This window comes from Danio rerio, chromosome 14 (assembly GCF_049306965.1).
Source record: "Danio rerio strain Tuebingen ecotype United States chromosome 14, GRCz12tu, whole genome shotgun sequence".
Lineage (NCBI taxonomy): Eukaryota > Metazoa > Chordata > Actinopteri > Cypriniformes > Danionidae > Danio > Danio rerio.
Genome location: NC_133189.1, coordinates 36,998,555 through 37,013,494, shown reverse-complemented (window position 1 = coordinate 37,013,494; position 14,940 = coordinate 36,998,555). Strand labels below are relative to the sequence as shown.

The following is a 14,940-nucleotide window of genomic DNA, read 5'->3' as shown; positions in this document are numbered from 1 at the left end:
TGCCGTGAAGCTGCGCACATTCCCAAGTTCAGTTCATTGTTAGTAAATCCAAACGTGAGCGATTCTGAGCGTGAAACCTGGCGTACGCAAAGTTTTTGTGCGTACGCAGCGTTGATACATGAGGCCCCAGGTGTGCACACAAGAGAGCCCGAGTGCCCAAGACAGAAACCAGGTGCACGCAAGAGCGGTCAAGTGTACTCGTGAGAGAGAGCGAATGTGCGCAAGGTATACCGAGTGTGTGCGCGCGAGTGAGAGACCAAAAGGCTATTAACGTTACTAATATTAATTACTATTACTAATACTACTATGTAATCAGAACTACTATCAAATCAGAAATCATTGTAATATGCTAATTTGGTGTTTCTTTTCTAACTGTTTCTTTACTTTTTCACGATTTTTTTGCGGAATTGAAATTTAAAAAGAATAATGTTTTATATAAATCTTCTCTAACATTTTATCTGTACTCTCTTTTTTGCTCTTACAGAAATTCTAAAAAGTATAATATAAAAAAGTAAATAAATACTTGAACCCAAAATTTAAAAGTTATTATTGAAAATTGACATTATTCCAGTGTTACATTATTTACGTATCTTCACGTTTTTTTTGCTTTCCAGGCTCAGCGGTGGTGTGATGATGGGGCTTATTTGTTGGCTAATCAGCAGGTAGAGAAATGCCAGTGTAAAGAGGGTGCACAGACAGCTCTGCGAGATATTGAGAAGTTCCAGGAGGCGGCACCACCGCTTCTCACTGCTGGTGCTGATGTGCTCTTTCTTGAGTATGAGTCTGTGCTCACTCCTTATCTACAGGTGAACACCATCAGACTGCAAAAACTACACACAAACCGCACATTGGGCACTGTTATACACTAATCTCAATGCAGATCCAGGCACAACCACAACACGAGGGTGATGTTTCAGCCAGTTACAATTTTTGTGTCCTGCATCACTTTGTTAAAACAGCAATCACACGTGTGCTCATAGAGTATGTGAACCCATGGGCAGCAGGCCTGAAAATAAGGTGTTTAGGCCAAGGTTATAACAGTTTTGGAGTTGTCATTAGTTTTTGTTTTTATTTCGTTTGGACTTTTTGTTTTCAAATTCAGTTTTAGATTAGGTAGATTTACTTGTTTTTATTAGTTTTTATATTTTGAAATTGCTTAGTTTTTATTAGTTTCAGTGTTAGTTTTAGTTTTTGATTTGTTTTCATCAATATAAATATTGCATAATAAAAACTAAAAAAAAAAGTACACTACGATTAACCTATCCTCAAATTCAAATGCAAGAGCCCACAACATAGCAGCCCTAGTACCGCTCAATACAGTATGTGTACAAGGCTGCATCTTAGATACACAGTAGTGATGTGAAGTTTGGATCTTTAACGTGAACTGGATCTTTTGTGACAACCCTCCCATGTTTGGATTCAACATATCAAAAATATGTCGTCAGAAATCATCATTTCAGTCAGTTAAAACATCACCATGATCTGAAAAGTTTCTTACAATTACGTTTTGCAACTCAACTGAAGCATGATTCACTTATTTAAGCTTCATTATGATTTTCTGGTATAAAATAAATTTACGTTTCGCCAGATCCTCTCATTTAAACCCTGCAGTTTTTACACTGCAGTTGTTCAAGTAGTTAAAAAGCAGTTTGTGGGTAAGTGCTTACTGGACACGCAAATCGTTTCAAATGATTCAGTTTAATTTGGTCAACTAGTTCAACTGGTTTATTTAGAAGATCTGGTCAAAAAGAGCGTTCGGGATCAGGATCATTATTACGGAAATTAAACCCATTATTGGACACAAATGTATTAAATTAATACTTTTCTGCGTCTTCTCAGGGTTATATTTAATGTTGTCACCGTGCTGCTGTCATGTTTACTCATTGTTTTTGTCGCGGTACAAACAGGAATGATGACTGGAGGAGAACAAGCTTTATCTGGCCAATGGCATTAGGATTACAGACTCTGATGTGCTGTACGGTTAAACACCTAGCAGTGCGAAGTAAATAGATTTACTTCTAAAAGGCTTACAGTAGGCTTATGTGTTAAATACATTTACAAGACAAAAACGAAGGACGTTTTTGCTATAATTTTAGTTTGAGTTAGTTTTGTATGTACACGTCCAGTTTCAGTTAGTTGTTTTTATTTTTATTTCAGTTAATGAAAATGTTTTTTAATTCTAGTTTTAGTTTTTTGTTGGTTTTTGTTAACTATAATAACCTTGATGTAGGCAAATTGTTTGTGTATATCTGTTTTGAGGCAACTGAAATAGACTGTACCATTGACCAACTGAAACATGGTCTAAAATCAGTAGTGCATATTTTAAGTTGTTTATTCGCACCTATAGACAGGTCCACTATGTGCATACACTCTGCTTAATACACACAGAGAATGTGCAGTTCATAATGCCTATACTGTATGTTAGTTAGTCTTTAATTATTTCCAGAAGGCAATTTGGTTGCAGCATACAAGCATATCACTAATAATACACAAACCTATTATACAATAAAAATCCACTCTAAATTTAAAAACAATACAGCTGAGGGGATAAATTAACATTTGAACAAATTTGTTTTACTAATAGTAGTTCTTTATCGAGTCCCAGAAGGGAGAAGGTAAAACTTGTGGGTGCATAGGATGGGAATCATCGGTAACACTTTACAATAAGGTTCATTAGTTAATGCATTTACTAACATGAACTAATCATGAACAACACATGTACAGCATTTATTAATCATAATTGAACATTTACTAATGCATTATGAACATCCAAGTTTGTGCTTGTTAACATTAGTTAATGCACCATGAGTTAACATGAACTAACAATGAACTACTGTATTTTCATTAACTAACGTTAACTAGCATGAACAAATACAGTAGTAGATGTATTGTTCATTGTTTGTTCATGTTAGTAAATGCATTAATTAACATTAACTAATGAACCTTATTGTAAAGTGTGACCGAATCATCTAACAGAATACTCTTGAGCTTTACCCAAAACCTTTCTATGGTATAACTGAGCCATAGTTATCTGTTTTTTTCCCATCCTTTTATTTTTCCTTCAACAGTCACGATTCTTTCCCAACATCTCTTAATTTTGACACTTAGACAATTGAACCAACAAAGCAGTTCTCTGTTCTTTATTCTCTGTGTGTCTTTGCTGTGTTTTAGTCTCATATAGAGAAGACGTTTCAAAAGTACAGCTCCGTGCAGGCTTTGATTCAATCCAGACAGATCTGCCTGAAGAAAATGGCCGACAAACACATCCGGCCAATCCAACTGGTTGCGCCTCGACCGGAGAACCCGCCACGCTCAAAGTCTCCCCTCTTCTCTCCTAAACATGGTACGTGCCAGTACAAGACTATTTTAATTATAGATTCAATTATCCCCACTATTTTGCTCACCTCAGTCTTATAAATAGTTGATGCTTCTTCGCCAAACTTCTCTTACGCACATCACTTTTGCTACAGTCTAAATGTATAGTAACTATAAAGAAGCTGTCAAGATGCAGATCAAAGCTTCACTTCTGTAGCATGAAGATGGTGAGAAATCTGATGTGGAGATCAAAATTAGAAAGCACACCATTTTCTTTATTTTCGAGGTTCAAGCTTAGTCATATTTGTATTTACCCCGACAAGGTTGTTTAAACCTATTTAATGAGTTGCATATATTATAAAGCACAGAATTAATAACCTGATATTTGAAAACTGCGGCTCGCTGGCTCAGTAGTTAGCACCGTCACTGGTTCAAGTCCCGGCTGGGTCAGTTGGCATTTCTGTGTGGAGTTTACATTCTCCACGTGTTTGCGTTGGTTTCCTCCACAGTCCAAAGACATGCGCTATAGGCGAATTGGGTAACCAAAATTGACCATAGTGCATGATTGTGTGTGTATAGATGTTTCCCAGTACTGGAGTGCAGCAGGAAGGGCATCTGCTGTGTAAAACATATGCAGGAATAGTTGCCGGTTCATTCCGCTGTGGCGACCGCTGATAAATAAGAGACTAATCTGAAGTTAAAAGAATGAATGAATGATTTTTGAAAACTGCTCAAAATTAGGGAACAATTTCAGTTTCTCCCAGTTCTTGGTGTTGCTTGGTGGTAATTTCATTAATTATCTGGCATACCCTATTTAACAGTTTTAGTCAAATTAATGCCTTCACGTAAATTAAAAAAGTGCTTTTTCTTGTGTTATAATGCCAGCTTTTCTGATTGGATAATGGTGTCCCTTCTTAATCTTTTTGTGTGATCAGCATTAAACTGTAAAGTATGCTTCATCAGTGACAATGGCAGCTGATGTTGCTGAATATCCTATCTAACTCGTCCATTTAGTTGAATATAAAGGGAATAATGGGAGAGAGAGTGAGTTTCTGAAGCTCATGTGTTCAGTATTTTTGAGAGAGCTCTTAAAGATCAAGGAATGAAGTTATAGAAACCCGCAGAGCTCACCTGACAGACTATGATCTTCAGCGCAGCAGGATAACAGGCATCAGGAATCACCTGACAGGAGCGCACTGTAAAGATGGATCTGAATCTGAAACTGGGGCTTTAAAGAGGAATTTATTCACTTATAGTAGTTGTAATCCAGTGGTGTCTTCTGATTGATGTAAAAAGTCAGAACATGCTATAAATCCTAGGATTTGTTGATGTATATCTAGTGTTGTGTGATATAAATTGTGCATAGTGTTTGTATCACTGGTTTAATTTTAGTAATGCCAATTATAAAGAGAAGAACAGCTTCTTGTCAATGTTTGTTCATTTTTGGTTGTACAGTATTTAACTTTTCTTTTTGTTTTTAAAACAGATTTTAATTCGGGTTTAAAGTTCACATTTGACCTCCCACTGCCAGGCAAAAGAACATCAAGGAAAAGCCCAAATTCTAGGAAGGTAAAAATACAACTTTTTCAATCACACTTTTATATAGAGTATGAAAGTTCTTACAATACTGATAATTTACTGCAAGTAAAAAAACAAGTAAGTATTATGTGGAGGTTTCTATGACAGGGGTCTCAAACTCAAATTGGCCGGGGGCCAATCCAGTGACTGGCAATTCATAGGGCCGTTTGAAGATTTAAGCACAAGAAAAATGTGATGTGCGTCTTAGAACAACAGACATAATGTTAATATTTCAAGCATTACCTGTCACAAATCAACAAATCAGCATTTTTTTTGCTGCACACAACTGCTGACATATATCTGTGGCTGTTTAAATTAGCATTTTTACATAAAAATAGTCATAACAATGATAACAATAATTATTATTATTCTGTCTCAACCAATTGTTGCTTTACCAAACGTTTAACAGATAGCGTAAGAACAACAGAAACAGATTGGGTAACTTGGCTGACTTTACTGGCAAAATTGTTCTTCTTAGTATCTTTTTTTTCGTGTAAAACTACAACAAAGAGGAGAAAAGTAAATATCTACTCACATTCACTTTAACATGTTTAATTCAACCAGCAGTAAAATGTACGTAGTTTGTATAGAAATCTCAATACTCAAATGAGGAAAATTCTATTAAACGAGACCATTTGAATCGAATATTTGCAAAATTACAATTTGTTACACCACCAGCATAACATAGCATTTCAAAAACACATGTTTTGGGGGGCTGAATGTCGTTGTATTCCTGACGTCAGTTGCAGGCCGGAGGAAGGAGGAGGGGGGCCGTAAATGGCCTATGGGCTTGGCGTTTGAGACCCCTGTTCTTTGATATGGAAGTGACTATGATCCTGTGCATTTTTAAAAGATGCATTTTCACTTGTGAGCTTTTTACAAATCAAATCACAAGTTTTTTTTCATTTAGACATCACGTCACATCTTAAGGAATTTATGTGGTGGAAATGATGCTGATAGACGTGACATTGAACCCTGCTCTGCTAAGACTAATTTAGCATTTTTTAACATAAATAAAATTGATCACAATGAATGAATCTTTAACATATCAAAAACGTAACATTTTATTGATGTTCATTGAAATATAGTGATTTTTTTCTGACCTGATCTTCACTGTAAAAAATGCTGGGTTCCACAGATTTGATTTGATTTATGTTGGGACAACATGGAGGAATCAAGCCTACTTATTTGTTTGTTTTACAAATTTAGGTGGATCAAACTTAAAATAATTAAATTGTCCCGCCAAAAAATCATTAATTGTGTTATTTCAGCTCATTTAAAAAAAGTAATTTGAACAAACAACAGACATAATTTTTTAACTGTTCTAATAATAAACAATAAATAAATAATAAAAATTGAATGCCATTTTCAATACAAAAAGATTCAATTTAAAGTGTGTTACTATTATGTTGCTAGTGATAAAAGTTAAGTATATTACTAGTTATAGTATATCCCTGAGTTACTGATGTAGATTTTAGCAATAGATCCAGTTACTTAATTTTCAATTTTCAGTAGTAAGTTTGTTTTGAGGAGAGATGCCCAAAGTAGGGCCCACGGGCCAAAGTTGGCCCACTGTAACTTTTGATTTGGCCCACCATCCTAACTGAGATAAGAGTGAGAATGATGGGTTGGGCATTTATCAAAGATCATCATTTCTAATTTGATCATTTTAAAAGGTCACCTTTTTTATTTGTTTGTTTTATTGCTGAGCTACAAAAAAGCTAACTGAAATTAAATGTTTTAATTAGATGTTTTAAATGAATCGGATTTTATTAAATGTAAACACTGTCACTGGACTATGACATCGGCAAGAAAATCAAGGCAAAACTAGTGTAACTCCATTCGGTTATACTGTAAATGAGATTGTTTTGTTTTACTGTCATACGTTCATTATAAAAATGTAAAAGATTGTACTTCATTATTTATTATAAAGCATTTTTTTTTATTCTTTCATTCATTCATTTTCTTCTCGGCTTAGTCCCTTTATTAATCTGGGTTCGCCACTGCGGAATGAACCGCCAACTTATCCAGCAAGTTTTTTAGGCAGCGGATGCCTTCCAGCTGCAACCCATCTCTGGGAAACATACACACACAATCACACACACACTCATATACTACGGACAATTTAGCCTACCCAATTCACCTGTACCACATGTCTTTGGACTGTGGGGGAAACCGGAGCACCCGGAGGAAACCCACACGAAGGCAGGGAGAACATGCAAACTCCTCACAGAAACGCCAACTGAGCCGAGGTTCGAACCAGCGACCTTCTTGCTGTGAGACGACAGCACTACCTACTGCGCCACTGCCTCGCCTTTGTTTTTTTTTGTTTAAATATTATTAAATAAATTAGGAAATTACTCATGGCAACTATATTACCTTCGGCCAACTAACCTCAATCAAGTTTGGTTTTTGGCCCTTCATAAGAAAGAAAAGTTTGAACACCCCTGGTTTTGAGGGGTTTTGTTATGCCTACCTGTATATATATATATATATATATATATACACAGTATATATATATATATATATATATATATATATATATATATATATATATACAGTATATATATATATTATTTTTTTTTTATTTCATATTTAAACTTTTATACTTAACAATAAAATGTTTTATGACAAAAACCTAAAAAAATGTATTTATTTTATATTTCATTTATTTATTTTCAAATTAAAGTTTAAGTAATATATGCTCAGTGAACATTCATTTCAACTGAATTAAAATAAAAGTAACACACTTTTTAAGTGGTAGTAACAAACCATTACCTAACACTACTAATAGTTGTTTATTAATAGTTAGTAAGAAGTTGGGTTTAGGTTTTAATTAAGATTAGGGTTACAAATTAAGATCATGCTTTATAACTACTAATGAACAGTTAATAATAATAGGCAGGTAATCATCCAGTAGTTAATAGCATCAGTAGTGACCTAAAGTGTTACCATAACATATGATTAATAAGACTATACTATACTATACTATACTATACTATACTATACTGCATTATACTACACTACACTATACTATACTATACTATACTGCACTATACTACACTACACTATACTATACTATACTGCACTACACTGTACTGCACTACACTACACTACACTACACTATACTATACTATACTATACTGCACTACACTACAGTTTACTGCACTGCACTACACTACACTAAACTACACTACACTTTACTGCACTACACTACACTGCACTGCACTACACCACACTACACTGTACTGCACTAAACTGCACTGCACTACACTACACTACACTAAACTTTACTGCACTGCACTACACTGCACTACACTACACTATACTATACTATAATATACTATACTATACTATACTATTTTATACTATACAATTTTATACTATTTTATACTATACTATACTATACTATACTATACTATACTTTGGTTTTCATGCAAAAAGGATGATGTAGAAATGACAAGCACAGTTTGTATGAATTGATCGAATGATTTGCTGTTTTTAAATGAAATCCTGCATTGTGTTTTAGATAGAAGTGATTCACGACTATCAGCGGTCCAGCTCTCTCCCCTACAGTATAGATGGAGAAGACAGCAGTGACCTGCTGAAACGGTGAGTCTTCTGCCTGACACTCTCTGTTCAGATGAAGCGCTCATGTGTCTGATGAGCCTGTGAATGTGTGCGACTGCAGACACGTGATGAAGGAGCTGATCGAGACTGAGAGGATCTATGTGGAGGAGCTGCTGGCAGTGCTGCTGGTAAGATCACCCTCATTCTTCTCTTTCCAGCAGTCACAGAGGTCTTGATTACTGATGCCTCGTTCTTCATATTTCATCACTGCTTATGATTGCTGATTAGGTCAATTCTGATTTAAAAAAAAGTCTAATTCTGAAACCAATGTCAGATTTTTTTTTTATCACAAGTGTACATGGTGCAATTTTTGCTGTGTGATTTTGCTGAGCTAGTATGCTCATCAGGAGAAGCACATGGAAATCACTGATGCTCATATGGTTGTGTATCATGTCGGCAGCAAATGCTTGAAGACTTAATAGGACTTTTTTTTTTCAAAACTGTGCAGTTTCACATGTTAATCTGGTTAATATTCTGTGACTATTCATTGACCTTTTGTTTGTTAACTTTGTACAGTAGGTTCCATTTTAACAGTTAATCAGTTAATTAAATAAAGCTAACTTAATAATTACAAAAGTATTTAATAATCTTAGGTAATCAACGTATTAGTCAACGCCTAATAACACATCAGTCATAATCTTTTTTAATAAGGTGTTAATCACTGGTACAGTTCAGTTGTATTTTTTAAATTAACTTTAACACATAATTATAATATGGTTATTTTCCCATGTTTATTAACTAATGTTAACTAAACTAATGTTTACTAATGTGACTATTGTGACTACTGTAGAGATATTTTACATTTTGAACCCAAATATGACCAGCCTGTCAGATGAAGAAGAGCTGGAGTCAGAGATACAAATAAATAGTTTACTTAAGATAGTTTGCAGTTTCATTAGCAGAAGCCAGCTTCAAGACTCGCAATGAGTTCATAGACCGCTCTGCTTACAACCCCAAATCAACAACAATTATACTCTTACACAGGGCCGGACTTAACCAATAAGCGAGGTAAGCAGACGCTTAAGGCCCCGAGGAATTAGGGGGGCCCGACCAATGGCAAGTAGCCTATATTAGATATTTTACTTTTTTATAAATATTCTAGCATATGTTGTAAATCTGTCTATAACAATTAAGATTCACATGTTATTACTTCTTTATATATATATATATATATATATATATATATATATATATATATATATATATATATATATATAAATATATATATATAGATAGATAGATAGATAGATAGATAGATAGATAGATAGATAGATAGATAGATAGATAGATAGATAGATAGATAAATAGATAGATAGATAGATGTAAATATAATATATAATTTATAATATAATATTATATTATATATATAGCTATTTGACACTTTTACAGCTGTTTTTCTAAATTGAATTCCTCAATCAGGGAAGGAAAACTAATGACAAATACACTATTTATCATGATAATAACATATCAATAACAATAACATGTTTATAACAGAGCAACATATCACTTTACATGATTTACTCAAAAAATTTGAACAAAAAGCCCACAAATAGACACATTACAATATGTAGCTAGGAAATAATTACTTTTTTTGTGGCAACCGACCGAATAAGAAATAATCATTAGTGTTTAACCCTGTATTAGTCTACTATTACATTCATAATTATCTTAAAAGTGTCTTAAATAGTCTTAAATTTGACTTGATTAAACCCTGTAGAGGATATATGTAAAGTTTCAACTCAAAATACCACACATAATATTTTTTTCTAACTCTTTTAAACTGCCCCTTTTAGGCTTTGACCCAAATTGTGCCGTTTTGGTGACTGTCACTTTAAATTCAAATGAGATTGTGCTCCCAGCCAGAGGGCAGAGTTACAAACGCATGTTCTTCAGTGAGATCGTCACTGATGGACGAAACTTTCTCCCACAGATGACATATAGAAAGGAAGAATGTCAACTAAAGTGTTTCTGCATTTTTATGAAGTGTGATTATATAAAATAAAATGATTTTTTTTTTTATTAGAGGCTGGCTATATTGACACTGTTGCCACACAACTGTGTTTAATTGTTTTTTCTTTAATAAAATATTTGCATAATACAGGGGTGTCCAAACTCAGTCCTGGAGGGCCGGTGTCCTGCATATTTTAGTTTTAACCCCAATTAAACACACCTGAACCAGCTAATCAAGCTCTTTCTAGGTATACTAGAAACTTCTAGGCAGGTGTGTTGAAGGAAGTTGAAGCTAAATTATGCAGGACATTGGCCCTCTAGAACTGAGTTTGGAACCCCCTGGCATAATAGGTATTCTATAATGGTAACAAAATCACTGAATTGTGTAAGTATGTAATTATTAAAGTCAATATTTGTTAAAGTACAGTATACTTTAATATGTCTGCTGTCAGTCTTCAGTGTTCTATAGTTTAAAATCATTGCAGTGCAGTTTGTATGCAAGTCCAGAACAGGGGCTGGAAGAATTAAAACAAACAAAGTGTTGCTGTTTACATTAAAAATACATTCTAATTTATATCCGGCCAATTACTGCATTTATAGAATTGATGCTTTGGATTTTTTTTTACATCTTTTAATATCATCAAATGATTCTTGTACTAAATATGCCTTTGGTAAATAAGCTATTGTTTCCTGGATGTCTTCTTCAAATCACCGTAATCCTTTTTTTCTCTCTCAAAATGTCTCATCTGTATTCTCAGGGCTACAGGGCTGAAATGGACAATCCGTCTCTTGCTCCGCTCCTGCCAACAAGTCTTCGCAACAAGAGAGATGTGCTGTTCGGAAACTTGCCTGATATCTACAACTTCCACAGCAGGCAAGGCCACACACAGAGAATTTTAGAACAGCAGGAGTGAAATATGAACAGCAGCTTCAGACCATAGTAATGATTCTGTTTGCTCTGAGATAAAGCAGCTAAATCCAGTTCTGACTTCAAGACACCTTCATGAAACATCTTTTTAAATAAAACTTATCGGTTTTTGCAGCTGTGTTTGTCAGTGGCTCTGAAACCTGTCGTGCCTGCTGGGTCTTCAGCCCCGGGTGAGGCAGATTGCCAAATTGGTTGACTGCAGGAAGCCGTTACGCCAATTAAAGCACTTTAATTACAGCTAAATGGCTGTTGGTCAAATAAGGATTTGATTAAGCCAATGAGAGCTCAGCTGGAAGGGAGAGTGTCAGGCTGATAGACAGCTGCGTGACCTCTCATTGACTGTCAGTCAGTCTTATCTGCTGCTGAGACTAAAACTGGCCTGGTGCGACTGGGAAATAAAGGAACCAGAATAGCTGTTAGTCTGTTCATGCATGCTTGATATTAGAAATATGAAATGTAGTGCATACTAAAGCAATGTATACTACACATGTAGTGCAGAGTAATCGAATGCATGCTTATTGGAGCACATAATGGATGTTATACATTTTGTAGTATAGTACTTTTTTTGACAAATGGGTAAAATCTAGTGGTTTGAAGGATAGTGGCAAAATATATAGATTTATAATGACAATTAATATGTATTTTGGGCTACACTCTGATCTTTTATTATGCCAGTAAATGATTTTCCTTATAAATATACAGAGCATCCAGAAATTATTCATAGTGCTTCACTTTTTTGATGTTACAGCCTTATTCCAAAATGGATTAAATTCATGTATTTCCTCAAAATTCTGCACACAATACCCCATAATGACAACGTAAAAAAGGATAAGGATTTTGAAATTGTTGCAAATTTATCAAAAATAAAAAACCTGAGAAATCACATGTACAGAAGTATTCACAGCCTTTGCCCGTGAAGCTCTAAATTGAGCTCAGATACATTCTGTTTCCACTGATCATTCTTGAGATGTTTCAGCAGCTTAATTGGAGTTCACCTTTGGTCAATTCAGTTGATTGGACATGTTTGGAAAGGCATACACCTGTCTATATAAGGTTCCAGGGTTGACAGTGCATGTCAAAGCACAAACCAAGCATGAGGAGAACCTTACAGAAAGACAACCATCTGTGCAGCAATCCACCAATCATGTCTGTATAGTAGAGTGGCCAGACGGAAGCCACACCTCGCCTGGAATTTGCCAAAAGGCATCTAAGGGACTCTCAGACCATAAGAAACAAAATTCTCTGCTCTGATGAGACAAAAATTTAACTGGAGTGAATGCTAGGCATTACGTTTTGGAAAAAAAACAGGCACTGCTCATCACCAGGCTAATGCCATTCCTACAGTAAATCATGCTGGTGGCAACATCATGCTGTGGGGATGTTTTTCAGCAGCAGGAACTGGAAGACTAGTCAGGATAGAGGGAAAGATGAATGCAGCATTGTACAGAGACATCCTGAATGAAAACCTGCTTTAGAGTGCTCTTGACCTTAGATTGGGGTGACGGTTCATCTTCCAGCAGGACAATGACCCAAAGCACACTGCCAAAATATCAATGGAGTGGCTTCACAACAACTCTGTGAATGTCCTTGAGTGGCCCAGCCAGAGCCCAGACCTAAATCCCTAAGTCTCTGGAGAGATCTAAAAATGGCCGTACACTGTTGCTTCTCATCCAACCTGGTAGAGCTTGAGAAGTACTGCAAAAAGGAAAAGGTGCGCTAAGCTTATGGCATTATATTCAAACAGACTTAAGGCTGTAATTGCTACCAAGGGTGCATCAACAAAGAATTGAGGCTGTGACTACTTATGTACAGTACATGTGTTTTTTCAGTTTTTTTTTAGTTTTTTTTTATAAATTTGCAACAATTTCAAAAATCTTGTCATTATGGGGTATTGTGTGTGGAATTTTGAGAAAATAAATTAATTTAATCAATTTTGGAATAAGGCTGTAACATAAAAAATGTGTGTGTGTATGTGTGTGTGTGTGTATATATATATATATATATATATATATATATATATATATATATATATATATATATATATATATATATATATATATATATATATATATGACATGTATGTCTTCTGGAGAAAGACTTATTTGGTTTATTTTAGCTAGAATAAAAGCAGTTTATAATTTTTTTTTACAATAATTTTAAGGTCAACATTATTAGCCCCCTTAAGCATTTTTTTATGATTGTCCACAGAACAAACCATCATTACACAGTGATTTTCTTAATTACCCTAACTTGTCTAAATAACCTAGTTAAGTCGTTAAATGAGATGCCTTTCATCTTTGACTCATACATTATGTATGCATACATTTGTTATTTGTTATGCAAAATAGGTTATTAAGTACACTAAGTCTATTTTTGTTTGATTGAAAGTTTGAAAACAAAAAAATAAAAATAAAAAAGATGTTTGCAGTTACAAAGATTATGACTAATAAGTAAAAAATGTTGATCAAATAATATTTGTATTTTAAATAACAATATTTCAAATACAAGTAGTATCTTTCAGAAGTTTGAAGTGAATTCTTTTAATTTTTAGTATTTTTTTATTGAACAATTTAATTTATACTTCATTCAACAAGGATGCATATTTATGAAACGCCACTGTAAATATATTTGAAAAATGAAAAATGTTTGTTCTGCAACAATTTGCATTTTAGATGATTTCCAAAGGATCATGCAATACTGAAGTATAGCACGATGAAGCCTGCTGAAAACATATTTTATTTAATATTTAAGGTTGCAATAATATTTTTAATATAATACAGTTTCACTGTGTTAATGCAAACAAATGCAGACTTTTAACACAAGAAAAAACACAAACAAATGTATAAAAAACATAAAACAAAAATTTAAAAGTAGCATATTACATGATATGGTGTTGAGTTTTAATCAGCTTCCCCAACATGTTCTCTGTCCTCCAGTGTTTTCCTGCAGGATTTAGAGAGCTGTCTGGAGAGTCCAGAGGCAGTAGGGGCATGCTTTCTGGAACGGGTGGGGAACTTTGAATCAACATATAAACCTAATTTTAGCACAGTAAATAAATTGCTTATGCCTTTTTGGTTTTAAAAATGTCCTAACAGAACTTGTCTATTTCCAGAAAGACCATTTCCATTTGTATGAATGTTACTGTCAAAACAAACCTCGATCAGAGTCCTTATGGAGGCAGTTCTCAGACTGTCCTTTTTTCCAGGTATTAAAAACCACCTCCATCGATTGAAAACATCTGCTCTACACTGACATTTACACTGACATACATTTAGCAAAAAAACTAAAACGTGTTCTGTGTGTTTCAGGAGTGCCAAAAGAAGCTAGAACACAAGCTTGCTCTTGACTCTTACCTGCTTAAACCAATCCAACGCCTTACAAAATATCAGCTCCTATTGAAGGTAAGAGATTCAGATTAAAAAAAAAAAAAAACAGTTTTGTAATTAGACTGTTTTTATACAGCATTCTTTGCTATCAAATTCAACATCATGTGATCAGAATATTTTTCATGAAAAGCTGGTATTGGATACAAGTCATGT

At 34.4% G+C, this 14,940-nt stretch overlaps 1 protein-coding gene across 8 annotated transcripts in view; it reads left to right on the top strand.

Annotated features, from left to right (window-relative positions):
- The window catches only part of mcf2a (MCF.2 cell line derived transforming sequence a), a 62,329-nt gene that overhangs the window by 30,772 nt on the left and 16,617 nt on the right, over positions 1–14,940 (top strand). For all 8 annotated transcript variants that reach the window (XR_012389806.1, XR_012389805.1, XR_012389808.1 and 5 more), the window contains 9 exons: positions 615–806; positions 3,172–3,343; positions 4,802–4,884; positions 8,423–8,505; positions 8,585–8,651; positions 11,232–11,347; positions 14,338–14,407; positions 14,514–14,606; positions 14,710–14,802. Coding sequence is in view for 4 of the 8 variants with exons in the window: in XM_005173226.6 (XP_005173283.2) it covers positions 615–806; positions 3,172–3,343; positions 4,802–4,884; positions 8,423–8,505; positions 8,585–8,651; positions 11,232–11,347; positions 14,338–14,407; positions 14,514–14,606; positions 14,710–14,802 (969 nt within the window). In the remaining 4 variants the exon portion in view is untranslated. The remainder of the gene's footprint in view (positions 1–614; positions 807–3,171; positions 3,344–4,801; positions 4,885–8,422; positions 8,506–8,584; positions 8,652–11,231; positions 11,348–14,337; positions 14,408–14,513; positions 14,607–14,709; positions 14,803–14,940) is intronic.